Source organism: Pelecanus crispus, chromosome 2 (genome assembly GCF_030463565.1).
Source record: "Pelecanus crispus isolate bPelCri1 chromosome 2, bPelCri1.pri, whole genome shotgun sequence".
NCBI classification, from domain to species: domain Eukaryota; kingdom Metazoa; phylum Chordata; class Aves; order Pelecaniformes; family Pelecanidae; genus Pelecanus; species Pelecanus crispus.
The window spans coordinates 12,171,146-12,193,275 of NC_134644.1; the positions used below are offsets into that span (position 1 = coordinate 12,171,146).

At 38.6% G+C, this 22,130-nt stretch overlaps 1 protein-coding gene across 2 annotated transcripts in view; it reads right to left on the bottom strand.

The window, feature by feature from the left end:
- DIP2C (disco interacting protein 2 homolog C) overlaps positions 1-22,130 on the bottom strand; it is a 328,337-nt gene that overhangs the window by 63,407 nt on the left and 242,800 nt on the right. For both annotated transcript variants that reach the window (XM_075728269.1, XM_075728268.1), the window contains 11 exons: positions 21,759-21,868; positions 20,300-20,402; positions 19,883-19,947; positions 17,940-18,033; positions 17,703-17,822; positions 16,791-16,905; positions 11,918-12,057; positions 9,535-9,671; positions 7,082-7,290; positions 6,097-6,211; positions 1,383-1,584 (listed from right to left, as the gene is read on the bottom strand). In XM_075728269.1, the coding sequence (XP_075584384.1) occupies positions 1,383-1,584; positions 6,097-6,211; positions 7,082-7,290; positions 9,535-9,671; positions 11,918-12,057; positions 16,791-16,905; positions 17,703-17,822; positions 17,940-18,033; positions 19,883-19,947; positions 20,300-20,402; positions 21,759-21,868 (1,410 nt within the window). The remainder of the gene's footprint in view (positions 1-1,382; positions 1,585-6,096; positions 6,212-7,081; positions 7,291-9,534; positions 9,672-11,917; positions 12,058-16,790; positions 16,906-17,702; positions 17,823-17,939; positions 18,034-19,882; positions 19,948-20,299; positions 20,403-21,758; positions 21,869-22,130) is intronic.

The following is a 22,130-nucleotide window of genomic DNA, read 5'->3' on the forward strand; positions in this document are numbered from 1 at the left end:
GTCTCAGTAATGGTATCTAGTATGTGTCAAAATATGAGATGTCTAGGTAACCAGATAATGTACAATAAACATCTACAGACTACTCTGCTTTAAAAAGATGAAAGCAATATAACCTCTGGGTATGTCACAACTACCCAAAATGGGAGAATGTGATGCTATCAGTTTGGTTTCCAAGTTCCTGGCATTGTTTTTATGATAGTGACATATAATGTATACATAATGTATCTGTAAGTTTCTCCATTGCACTGACCCTAATTCAGTGATTACTTTGCAAAGCAGCAACAAGGAAATACCAAAGTGAGCACTGCAGTTAAAGGCTTCATTACTTTTGCTGAGTTATTGGAAGTCACTGTTAGCCTCTGGCAGTCCCAGTATCTGCAAACTGAGATTACAGTTTTGATTTCTGAAACATTTGTCCAAGGGTTTTAAATAAGGAAACAAGCTGATGGTTTTGGCAAACTTGCACTGAATTCATGATGGATAGTCTCCATATTCAAGATCCAGCAGGTAAAAATGCTTCATATTTCCAAGCTGGTTTTCAAAGTGGAAAGTAACCAATACTTAGTCTAATGTAGATGAATTCAGGTCTTAAACCTGAGGCTACAGATCCAGAAATCCTTGAAATGAATCTGAGTACTAGGATCTGCAATTGGATTCAAAGTAAAAAATTTGCTAAAAAGGTTCTCGTTCATTGGGCATGAGTAACCAGTGACTGGACTACAGCAGGCTACAAGGGCTTTCTCAGTTGTTTGAGTCAGTGCCTTGCTGTACCATTTCATCCAATATTCTTCATAAAGTGTGGCAGAACTTCTGAAGAACCATCTTAAAACTAGTTAGGATTTTCCCTCAAATATACCCGCTGTAAGAATAATCTAGAACCTCCCTACTCAGGTAAAAACCTTTATCCTCATTCTTGGGTTTAATTTATTCATGACCAGTTTTTAAGTATTTGCTCTTCCTCCAACACTGTTATTTAGTGTCAACAGTCCTCTTCCTCTCTATTTCTACTTTACAAACTCAGCCTTCAAATAAGCCAAGATTTTATCTTTCTCTGTTTCAGTCTCAGTCCATCCTCTTTAAACATAACTTGCCAGGAATTTACAAAGAACTCCAGGTGTGGTCTCAGCAGTGCCTCATGGAGTGATAAAAATGTCTTCATCTCTACTGAATTCAGGTTTTTGGAGCATTTTCCTTATACTCTTTGTGAAGCTACTTCTAGCTTCTGCCAAAACCAATGACGCCCTTAACACACCTGGAATATTTCACAGGAACAGCTGACAGAGCTGATTCTCACCTGCATTAATAGTTACTTGATTTTGCTCCATGCAGTACCATGAACACACACCATTACGTCATGGTCCCTTTGCCTTCACTCATCTTACCTGGTTGTTTTTGCCTTGGTTTAGGCAGGTTTGTTACACATGTGTGGGGACACATCAGCACATTACAAGGATGCAGTGATCCTTCCAAGAAGAGCTGTTTGGTTTCTGACAGGTGTATTCCTCCTAACGGCGTCTTGGGAAGCGTGTTTGCTGGTACGAGAGCTAAGCAGTAGACTCCCACTTGATGAATACTGTCAATAGCCTAAAAAAAAGCAGGAAGTTGATTTTAATGAAAGGCTATTTTTTCATCATTCTAATAAGCACATGTTGTTCTGAGTTACTGCATAAAACAACCCTAATAATTAACAGGCAATGGAAAGACACTTCGGCAATGTCAGTGATAAGGAGGTTCTTTTCAGTGGGAACAGGTGGACGGAAGTGTAACACTGATGTTACTACACTCATTCCAGAAGATAAAAAAGCAAACAAAAACCTGCTGATAAATACACAGAAATCTATTAAGAAATGCTACCTAGGCATCCCTTAGGCACATGTTAGTAGCACGTATCCTGGAGATTTATTACTAAGGTGGGCTGGGAACTCACGTGAAACTGATTTTAACTGTAGCACTTCTCAGAATTAAAGTTCAAAGGATTTTTATCAACTTAACATCCAGTCCATCTTGCAGAGCAAAGACAAATTTCAGAAGTTGCACGTGTATCACCATATACCTACTGATGTATGTAGCCTAGTATTTTTTTATTTTTCTAAGATAATAACTGTTTCACTCCCTGATTACTGTGTAAAAGATCCACAGGCAGGAATGGGAATTGGTACAATATAAGGGAAAACTATTAAACTATCCACTTGAAGAAAAATTTGTTGAATGAAAACCTGAAAAATAAGCATCTTTGAATCTTATAATAACCACGTTCATTATCTAACAAGTGGAGTAAACTGCATCACTGTTGAAAAATCTGTAACATACAGTAGCTATGTAATTTATTTAGTTAAACATGAATATCCATACACTTAGATTTTAATTCCATACATATTTTAACTGGTTATTATTTTCCTTACGTTGGTAACAAAAATTACAGCAAGTGAGTTAGAAAAACAACTTCAGACACGCAAGCAGACTGAGAAACAACTTACAGACAGCATCTCTAATGAGGAGTTAAATGTTCAAAAATATAATTTAATTAACTTGCATTTGAATTTTTCACTGTGAGAAAAGCGAATGCATACATCTGTTGCCTTGAAGATACAATCTATATTCTGAGAATCAAATAATCATTTACAGTTATGTACTTAAGTGTAGACCAATAAATTACTGAGTACTTCTACAGAGACTCTAAGTAATACTTTGCTTTTGGTTTCTGTTTGCTTCATTTTTTTATTTATTTGATTGCAAAATTTCATAAGAAAGAATAATAAAGTAGTTACTCATTTCACAAACATTGCTGTTTTAGTAGTGGTAGATCTCACAGTAGTATTGGAAGACCTCGCTGCTGGTCTGCATACACCTTACCTGAAAGATCAGCACTAGCGAGATACATATGACAGCCAACACACAATGTCTCATGTTTCTGGCAGAAACCATCATAACCTCCTAGTCACAATGTTATTCGTAAGTTCTGAATAGCAGTGATAAATCATGGGATCTTCACCTGACATCAGCTTGAAGGAAAACTGTTATGGGGCAAGTAACCACTCTTATTCAAACATACGACAGTGGAAAGCAATACTCAGCTGGGGCGGGATGAGGGGTGTAAAGTATAATGATTCCCCAGTGAGTTCCGAACTGTCTCCTTTGATAGCTACCTCTGCAGCACAATGCCTGATAAATGCCCGACGGATCATTCAAGACTGTCACCTTTCACACTTTGGAATTTGGCACTAAAGCAGGGAATGAATGTTTGACAAGGATCAGTCCTAATAAACTGAGCCGTAAAATTTTGTAAGAGAAGAGTACCAGTCAATTTCAAATCTGCTGGCCTTTAATGCTGCTTGATGGGATGGCTTGGTTTTTGAAATTACTCTGTCCAGCCAGAAGTAAACAGAGTATCTGAAATCTTTATCCCTCTGTTTCACTGAGAAAATGGATTAGAGATACCAGGATTTGCAGAGTCCAGATTGCTACGTTGTTCAAGCTAAGAAAACATCCCATTCTGACAAAATTCTCCAGGCGGACAGTCTCCAGTTCTGCAGTAGATCTCCTAGCTTTGCCTAGTCCTGTCAAGTCCTGCCAGTGCGCTGGCACTGGTAAAGCTAACATCCAGTCTGCCAGGCACAGGAACGCCAACTCTGCCTCAAGGGTCAGATCAGTTTGCAGCAGTCTGGGAGATGAATGAGTATCTAGGATCCATCTGACTGAACTGCTGGGTGACCTGGGATCTTCACTCACACTGTCACTTCTTCAGTCACTGTCTGAAGCGACTGTCACTGTCACTTCAACTATACTTCTCCACTACTCTCAAGACACTCTCTACCCAGCCTGACCACTCCCTCCCAACCACGCCTCTGCTACAACCCATAGATGCAGTCCAACATAGTCGCATACGTACAGCAGCTCTACCATCCTTCAGCCCTCTGATGAGGAGGAGGAAGGGCCAGGGAGAGCCAGAACAAGGTGCGACCCACTGGAAACAAGTCCTGCAAATCCATGCAGCTCAACTCTAGGGAAGAGATGCAGAGACACAGCAAGGCACAGCAGAAGCAGGCAGTGTAGGGCAGGGCTAGCACAGGGCAGCACACGCAGGATGTCAGACAAGTCTCACAAATATCATCAGAAATGAGTAGCAATTTGGTAGTTTGTTATCATGGATGTCATTGAGAGTCATGATACAAGTGTGGTATCGTTACGTTGCTCATCACTAGCAGATGACTCAGGTGCAACTGGCCACCACTTCCTGACATTTGTCATTAAAAATCTGATTGGGAAGGAGACACAACGCATCCTGCATATTCCTGGCTTCTGTCTTCCATTTCCGCTTTCAGCTGAAGTGGAACCAGAAACTTCTTGTTCACGTAGTGACACATGCCAGAGTTGCAGACTTCAGACACGGGTGATAAAAGCAGCCACAGATAGGCGTACTTTGATATATGGCCTACCACTCCCAGACACTGCTGTGACTTGATTGTACTCAGAATAATAGGACTGACTTTTGGCAGGACCAACTTGACACTGGACTCCCACAGTGTTCAGTACTGAATTCTACTGGCTATGATGATGTAAGACATGATTTCTGTAAAAGTTACAAAAATGCTCAGCTGACAAAACTGGAGAAATGTTAAGTCCAGAATTTCAACCTTTTCTTTAGGAGCTTGTTACTTGATAAAGATTACCAAAGCATGGGCAATCCAAAAGCCTCTCCTTCTAAAATAGGTTGCCCTAGGTGCTACTAGGTGCTTCAAGGGCTTTCTGTGTCATGGATAAGCTAGAGGTTCTAGCTTTTCTTGGTAATAATTTAGATCTACCGTGAATATGAGATGCCTCTAGCTGTATGAAATGTAGTTATCTTCTAAATCAAGAGAGCAGACAAACCTGTCTTGCGATGGATGAAAGCTTATTTGTTCAGTCTCTTCAAGGATATGGTAGACAGATTCCCTTTCTTATTCAGTACAAAGCAATAATGAATAAAAACATCTTCTCTGAATTGTATGGGATCTTTTTCTTTGGCTCTTGGGTAAAGCAAAACAGATGCTTGCAATGTATTTGCCTGAGAAGAGTCCTTGAGGAAGGACAGAAAGGAAGGTAAGCAAGGGAAGTGGAAGTAACAGGTGACCAGCTGTAGACAGAGCTGAGACCGTTTCGCAAGGTAGCAACGGACTTTATTTGACTACATGGCCATTAAATCTATTGCTTTTGAGTAAGAATTGGCTTAACCATGGAGATGGAGGAGATGGAAGATGACTGCTATCTAAAGTATCTAATTTTTTGTGTGTGGACATTTAAGTTGAAAAAACTTTGAGTTTTGGTCATGATATTGCCTTATCTTGGACTGCTATATGTAAGGAGAAGATCAGAATTTTTTAGTATTCAGTACCTCTGTCTTCTGTTCAGAGTGTCCACAACACCACCAAGGTGGGTTTCAACACAGCAGTATGTGCCTTGCATGATCCACCAGACAGCTGGAATGGGATTCGTTGCAATAGTGTCCTTTATGCAGATAACCTCACTGTAGATACCTACATCTGAGCTAATCAATCACTTCGTTTCAGTGGGGAGAAATCGGCATTCTTAGGCTGTGTTTCGTTCAGTTTATTTTAGCTATCACCATGGTACACTAGAAACACACAATTCTCTCCCATTCATTGAAAAAAATATCTGGAGATCTAGCTCAGATACGTATATCTACTTCTGATGAGGTCAACTCCATACCAGTGCCAATAACTGTTTAGTAAGAGACTTTGGTAGCTTTTGACAGTATGAGTATATAATACATTCATTCATTACCCCTTTGAAGTAATGAATGACTATATCCTTCTGAACCATATGCTACTCTCTCCTTGCTATTACTTAGTTCAATTCATCCCTGTTTTCTTACAGCATTTTGATTAGGAAAAGACTCAGTCTTTGGATATATGTGGCCCAAATAGGAACTGTCACTCAGAAGAATCTTAATTTTGTGCTCATTATGTGTAAGTGCAACTGAAGGCGGACTTACAATTATTCAGAGACAAATGTCAGTTACCTTGGGGGTCTGAAAGATCAATAAAAAGAATATAAAGCAGGAAAAAATAGCTTCCAAACGTACATAAAGAGCATTACCTGGAGAACTCTACTCATCCATTGAAAACTGTCTTCCTCTGTGGAATCTGGCCTTTGCTCAGCAACAATAACTATTCTTTCATCGTGCAGCACGCTCACTGAAAACACTGCTATTCTGTAGAAGAGAAGGTGAGAAGAGTATTTAGTGCCAGGACAGATGGAAAAACCTGTCTTCCAAGTCAGCCCTCCATAACTATGATTTTGTTATTTATTACCCAGAGAACTGGTGCATCAATTAGTATTTTATTTACAGGGAAAAAGCAACAAGAACAGTTTTGGATAACTTCTGGAGGTGAAATAGGGGGGGTTTGTTCTAAAATCGTGTAAATACAGGCATAATGTCACAGCAGGATTGGAGAAGTGAACCTTCTTGGGATAAGAAAAGCACTACATTTGGGTCACACCAAGGTGGTTGTTAAACTGTTGTATAACAGCCAGCATAAGCACCTTGTTTGGCCCCTTCTTAGAAGAAAGTAATTGCACCATCGTTTTGTGAGAGGTCTGCCATGTGATCATGTGTGAGCGCATGTTACTGCATTAGGCTCTTCAGAAGTTTTAGATGTCTCCTGCTCAGTTTCAGCACCTTAGGAAGGTCACACAAGGAACTGCTGCCGTGTTCAAGAACTTCAGTGTTAGGCACATTGGAAATGTTCAACTCAGAGAGCTAGGATTCTGTTGAGTCAACACCTTCAGAATTAACCAACTGTTCAACAGAAAATTTCAGTAATCACAGTTTCGAACCTTGGTATCTGCCTCAACACTGTCTTAGGTTTCCCTCTGCTATCTCCTGGTTCTAGCCATATAATGCAGCTATGTAGGGAAACCACAAAGAAATTTCGTATCATTGCTATTTTGCTGATATCAGCAACTTTCAGAAAGCACAATGCAGATTAGGCACTGCCTTCTGAAAGCATTTTGAGTCACTTACACCTGGTCTAAGCAAAACAAGGATTTCTACATAATATAAGAAAAGAAAGGATCAAACCTTCCCCTGTAGACAAATTTCATTGGTTCCACAGCCAGTGCTGTTGCTACAATGTCATCAGCATTATGTCTTCTTCCACTGACAACCATCAAACCATCCATTTTGCCAATAACAAAGACAAGTCCACCTGGTCCTATAAAGCCTAGTAGTCCAGTCCTTATGAAAGGATATTCAGTGATAGGGCCACCAGAACTAGTCATAGGAAACACCTGTAAGACAGAGAAATACAGGTCTTCAATTCTATACACAGAGATCATGCTGCAAAATATTTCAGGCATGGTCTCTCAGATGGCTCTTTTGGAATGAAGTAAATAGGTTGCTGGTGATGCTCTTTACTCTTCACCGAACATAAAGGGACTGTCAGGAAACTCCTAGACTAGGCTGTGTAATTTTCAATACCTGAGTTCCAGCAAGTTCAATCCCACTCAGTTTACCACGCACATTTTCCCTAACCATGGCTCTGTAAATCACTTATGACCTTAAAAAAACATATAAATCAACATCAACAGTACTGTGTGGTACTCCACTGTGTGGAGTGCAGCTAACCTGAGGTGTTATGTATAGGTTACCTGAGAAATTAAATCATAAACATTACAGCAGAGGTTCTTTTCAGTACCTCATGCTCATTTTCAGCACAGTATAGAGAAACAGGCAAGCTAGAAGTGAAGCTATTTTAAGGTACTGTACATTAATGACTCTGGCAGCTGACCACATTTTTATCTAAGGTCAATTAAGGCCTCACAATACCAATGAGAATGCCTTCTGTAGCATGTCTAAAAGTGAAAATACAGCCCTACACAGAGCGTCTCTAAATGTTTGAACACCAGACACTTACATGACTTCCACAGGACAGATTTCTACTGCTTCTCCTATCCTAACTAGCACAGCGTTATCCTTCTGGCACGTGAGCTACTTTGAGCTGCATTCTGACACAACCACACTCTCCTACCATCGCTTCCTTAAACTCAAATAGTCTAAAGGCAAGTTATCTAATACAATGGCAAGTGGAAGACCATGGCTATATAGCATCCTTCAAGGCTCATCTAAAAAGAAAGGTCAAATTCTGCTGCCAGATACCCATGGGTGACTCTTACTGAACAGACTTAATGCTTGTACATCCTCAGCCATAATTCATTTCAGGAACACAAAACTCTTTTGACTCTCTAATACCTGCAACATGAATTACACTGTAAAACAGAAAAGAGGCCCACTTGGAGAGGGCTCCTAAGAACATGCTTAACTTTAAAAATGAGTGGTCCTGTTCACTCAATGGCAATTTATTTGCTTACCATTAGGAATAAGCCTAAATCAGTCTAAATATGCTGTTAAACTGCAGACCCAGTTATGAATTATGAATGATTTTACAATTACAGCAAGTACTACAAAATGAACGTAAGCACCTTTCTACCCTAAAATAGGTCAAATCCAGGATTACCACTTACACTGAGTATTGCCAATTGTACTTGTAGCACAGTAATCAGCTATCAACAAATTTCAGATCACAATAGCATAGTAGGATTCCTGGCTTCAATAGGAGGATGGAGAATCCTATCCACTAGTCTCCATTAATTATTTAATGTATAGTGTTTACAACACTCAGATCTGCATTTTGCAGGAGATATTAGTCATGTTTGGTCTATTAAAAATGGTAATATCAGAGCATTTGTTAAGGGAAATGTAAATGTATTTTTCTTAACTTTTTTCTCAACTGTTAAAAGAGAAAATGATAAGAACAACAAAAAATCTCAGCTCAAATTTTTTCAGTATTTCTCTGATTTGTTCAGCCTTTCATACCGGCTTCAGCAGAAGTTAATGATAACAAGTAAGCAGGTACAACAAAGCTATCAATACAGCTGTCTGCACTGGAGCTGAAACCTACTGCAAAACAGATTCCACAAAGCAAAAAGGCTTTCACCTAAGGCAATTCAAACAAAAGCAGGTGGGGACTAATTAGGAAAAGGTATCTTTGCCACTCAGATACCACTTGAAGACTATATCTGTCAGGATTCTGTATAAATGCAAGCTTTTAATGCTGGCTGCGTTGTGGAAATGTTGGAAAATGCTTTTTAAAGATATCCAGCAGCCTTCCTACTGTTTGCAACAATCAAATTCTGCACGTAGCTAGCTCATAGACTTGTACAGTATTACCTTTTGAACTTTGTCTTTCTTCCTGATTTCCTTCTGATTGTTTCAGCCCCTGGTATCTTCTTTCAAAATTAAAGTAAAAGCTCTTCAGAGCCAAAAATAAATCCACATAAAGATCTGCTATTGCACTTAATGAAATGGGCTTCAGTGCAGATTATCTGGCTAGAGTACCTAAGGTCCCAAGCCACAAGCATTGATTATTACTGCTATTCTGATATTATTACTATCAATATTTTATGTGTAAAATTATCCTGAAATAGAAAAAGTTATAAGGAAGTATTTTATATAGCATTTTTTTGACAGCTTACCTCAAAAGTATTTTTGGTCATGCCCGAGAGCCCATAATATGATGTACCCGTTGCAATAGCACATACACAAAGTTCTCCTATTTCATCTGTTTTACAGAGCTGAGGAATTCCATCTGGCTTCACTGAACACATTATAGCTAGAGGGAGAGTAAAGGACTTTGAAAAATATTATAAAACGAACTGCAAAATAATATAAATGCTGTGGGAAAGACACCGTGGTGGAGTCAGCATAAACAAATAAATTATATGTAGACTCTAATGTCTAACAATCAGTTTCTCAAACATTGTGTTCAACATTATCCACTGTTATTTATATTATAAATAATACTTACACGAAGAATGCAAAGATCTTTATGTAAACTCAGTGTTTACATTGATAACAAAACCTAATTTGGCTTGCTCTCTAAAATTTCAGTTGATCTGTGATATTGCTGTGAAATTCGATTGTGTTCCCAGTTTTGCATACTGAAGACCAGATTTGCTGCAGCCAGTGCAAAATGAAATAACCTAATGGAGTTCTTGAAAATAATTATACTGCCAGGGAGGCAGGCAACCAGGAAATCTACCTCTCACAAAGTAGCAAGTAACACCATATGAATGATCAAGATATTCTAGGAGACTAGTCTGGTTGTTTTACTAAGAATTTATCAGAGCTCAGACTCCCTCTCACCAGTCTTACAGGGCTGCAGAGACAGCAAGAGGAGGCGGCATTGGTCTGAGGAGAAAGCACTATTTTATGTATGAGCCATGTGAATAAGAATCAAGTATGCTGCTTTAGCTACAATCCTTGGAGTAGAGTCCAGCGTGTGTAGATTTTGCAGTTGGAAAGAGGGTATGATGAACAAGGGAGACCAAAAATGAATCAGCCTGTCTTTTAAATAGAATCATAGAATCATAGAATCATAGAATGCTTTGGGTTGGAAGGGACCTTTAGAGGTCATCTAGCCCAACCCCCTGCAGTGAGCAGGGACAGCTTTAACCAGATCAGGGTGCTCAGAGCCCCGTCCAACCTGACCTGGAATGTTGCCAGGGATGGGGCCTCTACCACCTCTCTGGGCAACCTGTTCCAGTGCTTCACCACCCTCATTGTAAAAAATTTCTTCCTTATGTCTAGTCTAAATCTATTCTTCTTTAGTTTAAATCCATTATTCCTTGTCCTGTCAGAACAGGCCTTGCTAAAAAGATTGCCCTCATCCTTCCTATAGGCCCCCTTTAAGTACTGAAAGGCCACAGTAAGGTCTCCCCACAGCCTTCTCTTCTCCAGGCTGAACAACCCCAACTCTCTCAGGTTGTCCTCGTAGCAGAGGTGCTCCAGCCCTTGGATCATTTTGGTGGCCCTCCTCTGGACCCACTCCAACAGGTCCATGTCCTTTTTGTGCTGAGGGCCCCAGAGCTGGACGCAGTGCTGCAGGTGGGGTCTCACCAGAGCAGAGCAGAGGGGCAGAATCACCTCCCTCGACCTGCTGGCCACGCTGCTTTTGATGCAGCCCAGGATTCAATTATACAATAAATATAAAATACAAATACAAGTGTAAAGAATCTTGAATGACCTTTCTCTCACTCTGAGGATAAACAGAAGTGTGTACTTCTATCAAAATGATCAGAATATAGTATGAAGTGCAAGATGGCACATCCATAATAATATCTTATATGATAACTAGTAGACAACAACCAATCTTATCTCCCTTTATTTTAAGTTGTTCAACTGAAATTTTATAAGATGCATCATTATGTTTTATTGCTTTGGTGCATAACAGACATCCTCTTATGAAAAACTACAGTATTATCCTTTTCTAGTCTCTATTAACATCTCATTTACAATCTAGCTCTTATGAAAAATCTTATCTTCATCTTTAGAAGCACTGGCTTCAGTTTGAATTTATCAACACGAACTGTTTCAGTCATACCTCCTCTTTCTAATAACTGGGTGACAGCACAAGATCTTTGGAGAAACATTCTGCAAGGCTTCAGATAGCAATTTTGTTGATCCTTAGCATAGGTTATGAAAACTTTCACTAACCAACATCATCTGGGTCAGTCTGATGGATATTTATAGCCTCCAGACATCAGAATCCAACTTGTTTGTTTTCTGTACCAGTATCTCACAGTTAAGGAATGGGTGTTCTGATGTGGTGACAGGTTGTTTAAAGCACACCGCTAATGCAAGTAAAGACAGTCACGGAGGTAAACAGAGAGAAGAAATCTTGGGATTTCCAAACTATGAAGTTTTACAAGGTAATGCTTTTGGACTAAAATGTTTTCAAGTACACATGTTCTAATCCCTAAGCTTGTTGTCTAGCAGCAAAGTATGCCTGCCTATGACTTTTTACAGCTAATTACTTAAACTGATGAATCATAGTAGATTTCAAAGAAAGTTCCTTACCTCCTGGCATCACTAAACCAACATCCTGGACAGTCAGAACAGAAAGCTTTTCTTCGGAGTCCACTCGAATCACTCCATAAGTGAGACCGTGCATGGACAGAACTCCTCTGCCCGGTGGCTGATTGCTGTCATCTGTTGGCCTGCAACGATGCGTTATAACATCAGTGCACCATGAGGGAGATGTAAGTGTTTACTTATTTTTAATGGACTACTACTGCAAATGCTCCTCTATTTGAGAGTTTAAAATTTCACCTTCTTTTTCCTCTACTAGACCCGACAGAATCTTGTTTTGCAGTCATTTCTGAGTAATTATGTCTGTCAACTCTCCCGTTCAGTAGCCACCCACATATATGGGGCTGCAGAGATGAAAATAACACCTAAAATTTACCCAAAACAGCTTGTATTTAATTTTCAGATAGATTTATAAAGATTGTTTGAGTACCCAAGCAAAAGCCTTTTGTCTTGTTTTAAAAATACTGAAAGGCAGTGCAGAAGATGTGGAAGGAAACTGCACTCTAAATATTTGGAACTGATCAGTAAATAACTTGATAAACTTTCTCTGTGTTACCTACTTAGGGGCAACCTAGGAAACAAACTCACTTGCCAGACTAAAAGCCTAACTTTAGCACACTGGTATCAGAGCCAAGATTAGAATACAACTATGCTGTGTTTAAATCACAGATATGACTTCTGACTCCCAATACTTAAGCATTTAAAATTACTAAACAGAAGAAATTAGGTTGTAATAGATTCACTGACAAGTATCTGTGGAAGCTGCAAGGACTTTACCATCTTTATTTTAGTGCATATAATTGAATTTTTCCTATTCTAATTTACCCCGTGAAAATTAAAACAAATTACACCTTCATCAGTCATGGTCAAAATGGTGTGGATGCAGCCTCTTTGTAACGTCTCAGTTTGCTGAGATTCAGTGCCGACACGCTGTGCGATTCCACAGCATCAGCACAAGCTGTCTGTCAACTTGTTTCAATATAAAACCACCTGCTGTATCAGTGGATACAACTGTACGTATGTAGAGTGTGGCCTGAGCAAACGAATGTTGATGTATGCAAATTATTAAGTCAAGGGAACATGTCAGGGCTTTTCATGTCTGGAAAGATTCTTATACTGTCCTGCATTTTGAAATGCAAGTGTGGGTAATGTACCCATGTAGAGCAGCTGGACTCCGGCTATTTTCAAGATGGATAAAACAGCCAATATTTAGTTCAAGATTCTGCATTTTCCCTAAATAGTCCATCCTAACACAACTATTTTTTAACAGCTAATGTCCTTTTATATGACATTTCTCCTCTACTGTGCTTGAAATACTAGATGGGCCTTAGCCAATCATGCTCACATAAGCCTTGCAGTGATCGGCACTATAAATTTCAATTAATAGGTTTTACGAGGCATATTTCTCAAGTGACATTGTCAACAAAGAAGGATGTGGGCACGCTTGAAAACACGTTAGAGCATAACAAATGGTGCTAGTAAACAAGAAGCTGTGATAAATAACGTTCCCATCATGTAAAAGGAACTTTCAGTGACATTATTGATCAACATCCTCTCACCCTTGCTCCCCAAAACACACATTTTACTGCTCATGAGAAGAAAGGTCTCCTGCGGGCACACGCACCTTCTCACAATCTTCTAGGAGTAGAGGCCATCTAGACTTTCATCATATAAATTTTCTTGCATTACTTATCAGATCCAAAGACTGCTAAAAAAAAGAGCAGGTGCAGCTTTGAGAGGGCAAAACATGCACAGCCCCCCGGCTGTGTACAGGGCGGGGGTGCCAGGGAAGGGAACTGGAGGCACAAGCCTGCTCGGATCATGGTGGGGGACTTGTCAATAGAGCTACACTTGCTGTGGCCTGGGTTGAGATAACGGGTTAGCAAGAAGCACCATGCAATGGAAGCAGGCGTGGAAGGAAAGAGTTGGTGCCGAGGATCTGGGGTCCACAGGACAGGCATTTCAGAGCTGCTGTTTCAGAGCACTTCTGGTATCCTGGCAGTCTGAGGTAGATCCTTGAATGGGACACCAGTTAACCATGCACAAGTCTCCTCTTACAGGCAGCTATCTGACACCGAATGGGAGTATGGTCAGAGGACCAGGATGGAGGAGTGAGGTGGGGAGCTAAGCACCTGACAGCATCTATACATTCTCTTAGAAGGAATCTTGTCAGCAACAATCCTGCAATATATGGTATCTTATTTTGTCCTATACATGATATCCACATGGGAACAACCCTAAAACAAGTATGTCTGCCAAGCAGGAGGAGAGAAATCACTTGGAAAGACAAGATATAAATAACACCATTCCAATGTATTTATAATGCATTTTAAAGTTCACATTTTTAACTTTCTTTACACATTCAATATTTCTAATACTGGATTTGGAATTCTGTAAGACTGCTTGCTAGACAAAGACAAATCCTTTGATTAAGGTAGGAGCAACTAAACAAAGGTATAATTCCATCTACTTCAGATACTAAGTAAATTTAGCTTCACCGGACAAACCTATCCCTTTAGTTTCCTTCACCATGAAAGAGGGACAATGTACATCTACTTCAAAGCTGATTTGTTCATACTGAGTAGCTGTAGAGCATTTTGAGAACATTACCATTTACGGATACAATCTATTTTACCACTGTTTTTTGCCAGTCATTTAAATGGAAAAAGACCTGTTCTTAAACTTTTGCACTCCCTTAAGCAAGTGGGTTCAAACTAATATGCAATAAACCAAAGGGGACTACAATACAGAATTATTTGCATGACACATTCCTTTAAATATTAGGCTTCATGATTCAGCTCTGAGGCTAAAGTACCTATTAATCTATTCCTGACTGTCTTTTTCTAAACTATACGGGTATTTCAACTGAGAACTGGTTTTGCTACTCTTTCTTGTAGGAAGATCAGTAAAAATACACCATAGATTTTGAAAGAGTCGGAGCATTAACACGGAGCTCTCTGGATCTGTGCTCTGCAGGGAGTCATTTTAATGCATACTTCAGCTGTAACTCTTTGGAACTTGTATGATAACGACTTTACCGTCGGTGGAGATGGCTTGAATAAAATGAAAAATACTAAAGCTCCCAAGTTCAGCTGGTATTATCCTACCATTAAAGAGACTTCAAAAAAAGGAGATACGTGTTCAGTAACATTCACTGTAGTAAGAACTGCTCTGTAATTATACGGTGAGGCATTGAAGATAAAAATGCCTTTTTTTTTTTTTTGGAATTATCTACTATTTTATGTGCTAATAATTTTTTTTTTTTTATGTAAGCTCTCAAAGCTAGTTAATTTGAAAATGAATCTCTAGTGCTTCAGATGGCTACAAGCATAGAGAGTTTAAGTCTAGAAAGGGCACACCAGCCATCACACGTTGAGATACAGTGAGTTCTCCCACTTCATAACCTGTGATCTGGGGCAGATTTTCCAGGGCTAGCACAGGAAATGAAAACCCTCTCCCGCTAATCAGTGCTCAGCACAAGCGACATCTGCTGCCCATCCACCTCCTCTCTGCACTTACAAGCAAAAGCTCATTCCAAGGAAGCAAAGGTCTGCCCAGCCTATGGCAGGGAAACCCATCACAAGGGAAAAACAATGTACTCCTTGGTATAAAGCTGAGAACAGGCTGTGGAGCTGAATGAAGGGCTTTCTGAGACCCTGTAGTTCACAAATAGACAACTAGCCTGGACAGGGTAAGTCCCTGATGGATAGCTTTCAGATGTTTTAAGCTAATACTGAGGTGGCCGAAAGTCAACCACACTGTTGGCCTCATGGCTTTCTTCCTGTGATGTTTTGTTGGAAAGCCAATTGAAAATCTAGTTAAATTTCACTTGGACAGTGTATTTTAAACTTTGTGGCAGGAAGTATTTTACTTAATGCTATTACAGTGCTTTACTCTTCTATACTGCATGTTTTAACATGTGAAGCAATTATAAAAGCCTGTAGAAATCTGAACTTAAAACCAAAGTGTCTACTGTTCAAGGTACAACTTTTGGAAAACTGCCAAAACAGACAACAGTTATGCCATTTATTGTGTGTTACAACACTCATGACAGGTGACTGCTGCATACTGACATTCATATACATAAGGCTTAGTAGTTTTATTAGAATTTATCCATTTTATTTCTCGGTACAAATCCCCGAGACTCAAAGGGCATTTCCAGATGATTACTGAGAGTCTATGAATGGTTAAAAAGCACCAATCAGCCAAAAACAACCTGCAGAATGTCATAGTTCTCTTTAAACAGGCTACTTCAAAACACGATTTTCCTCGATAGCAATTCCACTTAAATTCCAACATTTTAATTAATTTTATGCTTATGGTGGCATTTTTCCACTTTTTACAGAATTAGCTTTTGCATTTCAGTCTATTTCATTTAAAATGAGATCATAGAATCATAGAATCGTTTAGGTTGGAAAAGACCTTTAAGATCGAGTCCAACCATTAACCTAACACTACCAAGTCTGCCACTAAACCAGTTAAGGGTAGAGTAGCAATTTCATCTTTCCTGGCTTAGTGGCTGGATTATTTTTTAATGAAAGTAAAAACTAGGAATCATTAAGTTTGGAAAGGATCTCCAAGATCATCAGTCCAACCATCAACCCAACACCACCATGTCCACTAAACCATGTCCCAAGATAAAATTACAGAAATGGGAACTATATTACAAAGCACTCTGAAGTTAAATTATTACTCTATAGAATCTTCTTGTATTTATTCTTCGGACATAAACAAAATGAAAACTAAAATTGTCATTCAGAAGTTAATTATGCAGATTCATAATTGAATAAATTTTTCATTTCTTTTCAAATTGCCACATATATTCTGCAGTGGGTCTATTTCCACTGGTGTAACACAGTACCTTCGAATAGCCACAGTGAGAGCTTCCGGTGAACTAGCACAGGGACAAATGACCTCCTGTCTTAGACCTTTACTTTGGAAGACATTGAGAAATGCATCACAGGAAGAAATAGACCCTGGGATAAAGAAAAAAAAAACATCAGAGGAGAAAAATAATCTGATTTCTGAAGTGATGCTATTCAAACTGCAAACTTACTATTGAATATATAGGCTTTTCAGGAGAAAAAATTTAAAAAGGACCCATGTCCACTGGGAAAGAAGTCATAGCTGCTACAACTATATATATATGTATATACAGTTTTGTATGCCCACAGAGAATAAAGACAATTTTTTGAGCATAAAGTCCTTTCACTATGCTTACATAGAAAAGACATTACAGTTTTCTTCTTTAGGATGAAGCAAATTAAAGATTTAATTCAGAAACTCAAAGAAAACTACTACAAACAAGCAGAACACCTATACACTGATATCTTAAATAATATAGAGAAACAGTTCATGCAATTAATTGTCATGAAGTGATGCAGATGTGGTTCTCTAGAGTAGTGTAAGTATTCCCCTAAAATTCTCAGTTACTTCTGCATCTGAACGCCATCATTCAGAAGAAATGTTCTGATCCTTTCTATAGCTTAAGGTTATTTATTTCAGTCTTTATACGTGACTGTCATGATAAACAAAACTGGATTTACTGCAACTTACATTATGTGGAATATCAAGTTTGCTTCAGGATTAGCTAAAGAAAAAAATATTTTAAAAAAAATCCAAAATTAATTACTGTTTCCATAAATATCATATGGTTTGCAGTAGACAAACCCTGTACTTTGTAAATATTTTAGCTAAGATGACTGAAGATTGAAACTTTAAATGCAAGACAGAAAACACTTCCTATTTATTGGACTGCAGAAGCATAGCTTACATGGGTTTGCACCGTCAGCCACTATTAGCATACGCAGTGAGGAAAGGTTGATGTCCCTCTGATCTCGATGTGCCACCAATGCCCAGTGCATGTCTCTGGATTTTACACAGGCAACTTTTGCTGCAATAAGAATGGGAAGATTACTAATGCACCATATAAAAGCTATAGAGCTGTATTATCAATTTTTACTTTTGATTTTGACTATCAAGCATACTTTTGTATATTCTTGTTCCTTACCTTTGTATTGACAGACTTTCTGTATCCATGACAGTGGATTCACTTTCATTAAGGAGTATGGAATACTTATGACATGCATCATGTTCATGACACTCTGAAATCAAATAAGATAAATGGGTTTTATACAACAATTGTGGTAATTATTTATATTGTGTAATGGGCAGGGGCATCTATGCAAATCACTCTATGCTTGTTTTATTGTCAGTGCTGGCATTTATCTTTTCCTATCTAGCTATCTACATTAAGATGAAACAGACCCCCACTTTCTAATGCTTTAATTAAGGATTAAGGATTTAGACTAATCAGTTCATAACTTTGAAGCAGTACTGAAAAAAATGAAACAGATTTTCTTTCTATTTATACTCTAAGCGATTCACTTTAAATAGAAAAAAATAAAAAAAAAATTGAATGAACAACGTCTACATGTTTGCTACGTAGGTTAATATTATCCCTAAGCCCACTAAACTTCAGTATATATGAAGATTCTTTACTCAGAAGGACAAGTAACAGCAACATATCTGTCTAAGGAAATCCATCTTTTTGAAGACTGAAAAACTACTAATGGTAGTGGGGCACAAATTATTTAAAAGACAGTAGATGGAGAGATTGGAGTCACAGATTAAGCAGAGATCAATTTATTTTAACAGAAAATAAATGAAGGAGTTGTTAGTCCTTCTCCAGGTGGACTAATTCCAGTATTTTCAACAAGGTCATGAAAAGTTGCAGGAAGTTTAGAAAAAGCAGCTGAGTGAAACCAATGACAGACCCAAAACCGATCCCCCAGTCTAACGCCGTCAATTGCTTTAGTGATTTCTCAGCGTTACTACTAAACAAACAGCCTGTAAATGAGCTGCTGCTTTACTTCTGTTACCATTTAGAAACATATTCTGAGGGCAACACGTCTCTGCTCATAGTAGCGCAGGTTAAATACACTATTTGTTTTGGAAAACCTAGGCTTAAAAAAGATTAAGTGTCCCAGTGGATTAGTGATCTAAACACTTGTAGAGCTGCAAAAGATAGTGCTTCTTTCAGTCTGGCACAAGTGCAGGTACAGGAAAAGCAGTTACAGGCAGGCCATGAAAAAAATGAAGTTTATACCAAGATTAATAGCAAAAGAAGGCATAGAAAAGCTCTGTTAGATGCTTGCTTTCAACTTCAGTGATAAAGATGGGTTTTTTTAACATGAGATACTTATGGGTGTTAAGCCTAATAGATTGTTTTGGCTTCAGAGCTGTTATTACTGCTTTTTGATATTAAGAACAGTATAACACTGCATGGAAAAAGTATATCAGATCCCTGGGAATCATAGAATGTAGGGCTTGTACATCCCAGGACCCCCAAACAGTGACCCTTCACAACTTGATATCAGTTCTTAAAATGATCAGTGCATATTAAGTATTTTGTCAGTCTTTGACTGCAGCAGAACCTTTAGAAGCAATCCTTAAAAGTATGTCAGTTGTCTCCCATGTCAATCGAGGAAGACATTCAAACAGCAAGTAGACAATTCATGCAATCTGAAGTATCAAAAATGCTTTAATGTTAGCAAAAGCATCTGTTGGTGGGAGTTTTGATAGAGAAGCTAGTCAGTGGCAATATAGCTATGCCACTGGGTCATATCCTTACAGAGGCAAGTACTAGTTTAATTTGTTTCTGCTGTAAAGTCTGATCTCAAAATCACCCATCAGTAACATCAGAATAACATGGTAAGAACGGGGCCAGAGTACTTGACATCATGCATAAAAACACATTTGCATCTTTACCGTGCTCATTACGGGTAAGTGCACTAGCAGAAGATCATGCGTTTAAGTCACATATTTTTTGCTTTCAAAGCAGAAAAAATTCTTTTAGAAGAAACTGTAGGACATCCCAGTTTGTGATAGTAATAAGCATATTAGTTTAGTTTATTTTCAAATATTCACACAAAATAAAAAAAACATACTTACTGTAAGAATCCCATGCCATAAACCAACATCCTTCTTGAAATCTAATACATTCACAATTGTTTCAGCTGTCCAACAAAAACAGAACAGAGTTTATTTTTTAGAACATGGCATTTACCCAAGCAAACCCACTCAAAGGAAGGAAGCTTCAGTATAACATGACTGATGACCTCAAAGCTTAACTTTCATAGGAAGTCTCCACTGCAGGATTTGTATTGGCTAGGACATTATTTGTCCCTCTCACAAAGATATTTTACATGTGTACATATTTTCTAAAACCGATGAAAAAAAAAATCAGTTTTTTAAATCTAGAAGCCTTTGACACAGATGTATGTAAAAGATAAGACAGGAGCCTAATGAGAAACAAACTACAGTTCACACTTGATTTCAAGGATGAAGCAAGGGAAGCGTACTCCATACCTTCTGTGTATCCACATGCCTGGGTCAGAGCTTGGCAGTGTGTCAGCAGTGCAATCCTTGTCACAGTCACCCCAAGCACGCTTCCATCTTTACATGTTTTGTACTAAAAAGAAATAAGCGGGGTAAATCAATGTGCAATAGTTGCCCTATTTCCATCATTTAAATAGTTATGTTTAAAGTGTTTCCTGTGTAGGTGAATGATGGACACATCTAATGACTCTATTTTAAGAAGGCAACAGTATTGAGGAGTTTGGGAGGCTTTTTTTTGTTAAAAGACACTTTTTTCAGATAGCCTTTCTCTTTTTGACTGAAGCTTCCCGGGCTTGATATCAGAAATACATCTGCTGTTTGAATACAGCCATTATGGAAAAATAATTCTAACAATTCTGATCATATTAATGACTAAAGGACAGGCTAGATTTAGCAGAGAATAACCTAGTTCAGTCTGCTCAGTGTTCACACGTTAGATTTTATAGGCCAAGCAATAAACCTGAGCTTCTCCCTTCGGTCTTATAAGCCATGGGATAAGAGCTGACCACAGAATCCTTGCTGGGTGTTGTTCTAATAATCTATACATATACAGTCTGAAAGACACAAGCTCTTTGATCAGAAGAATATGAAAGAGTCATGAGAAAGCAGCATAAAAAGAGGTGGGAGATCATTGCTTATGATTGTAGTAATTTTTGCAACTTTATGCAAGAGTCTGAAAACTATCATTGGCAATTAAAGTAAATTAAACATTTATCTTTCTCCATGATGAAGATAATCAGTGAGATTGAAAATGGAGGCATCTCTGCTTCTCTAGCCCAATGTTCTGACTGCATAAAGATAGGAAATACCTTTGCTCCATTCACTTGAACTTATTCCTTTGAATAATCATTTAAATTCAATCCTAACATCACTGAATTCAAGGCATTTGAGTCTATGCAGAAGTGAGAAAAGAGAATGGGGAAAAAAAAAAGAAGAGAAAAATTAAACTTAACAGCATCGTTAATTTTCCCCTCCTGATGCTAGTCTTGTGGGGGGAGTGTGACTCACAAAGCCGTCACAGGCAAGCATTTGAACAAGAAGTTCCTTCTCTTTCAAAGGGTCTAAAGGTTGTGATATGAGAACTGAAGCTTCACTGTGAAACTTGCTGTCTATACATCTCAAGGCTAGTGGGCAAGCCCACACTGTGAATGAGACCAAGACTGGTCAAGGTAAGTTTAATCCAATATTGTGGCAGCCACATAGACGACATAGAAACATTAATGCTAGAAACCCCCAAAATGCAATTTAACATTTCATTACCTTTTCTGAAATCAATATCCAGTATAATTTATTAGAAAATATTACTTATTAGCAGGCTAAACGAGGATGTTCTTTGCTTGTATGACCAGTGAATGAATAATGATGTTTACCTAATCCAGAAGTGCCATATGCAATGATTCGAGGAGAAGATGCATCTTCATTAACTCACCTCAATGTAAGCTGTGTCATTGTTTGCATCCTTGATGTGTGGGAACCAGTCACGAGGCGGCTTGGAGAGGTGTTTAGACTCTGTGACAAACCACAGCAGCTTTGGCCAGCCTGAGGTACAAAGAAAAGTCAGCTTTTGCCAAGTTTCTGCTGGATAAGACAGGACAAAACTCTTCTCTGCTAGATTTTTTTTCCCCAAATGCCTGTGTCACCATTACCTAAACATCGCTTCTTCAAAACCTCAGCATAGCATACCAAAGAAGATTTTCCAGAACTGCTTTCTTAACATGGCTGTTGCGGCCTTCTCAGACAATCCCTGAAGAAATGGCTGGCCAGTTGAGGCTGTTATTGACCCAAATAGGTTATTACCACT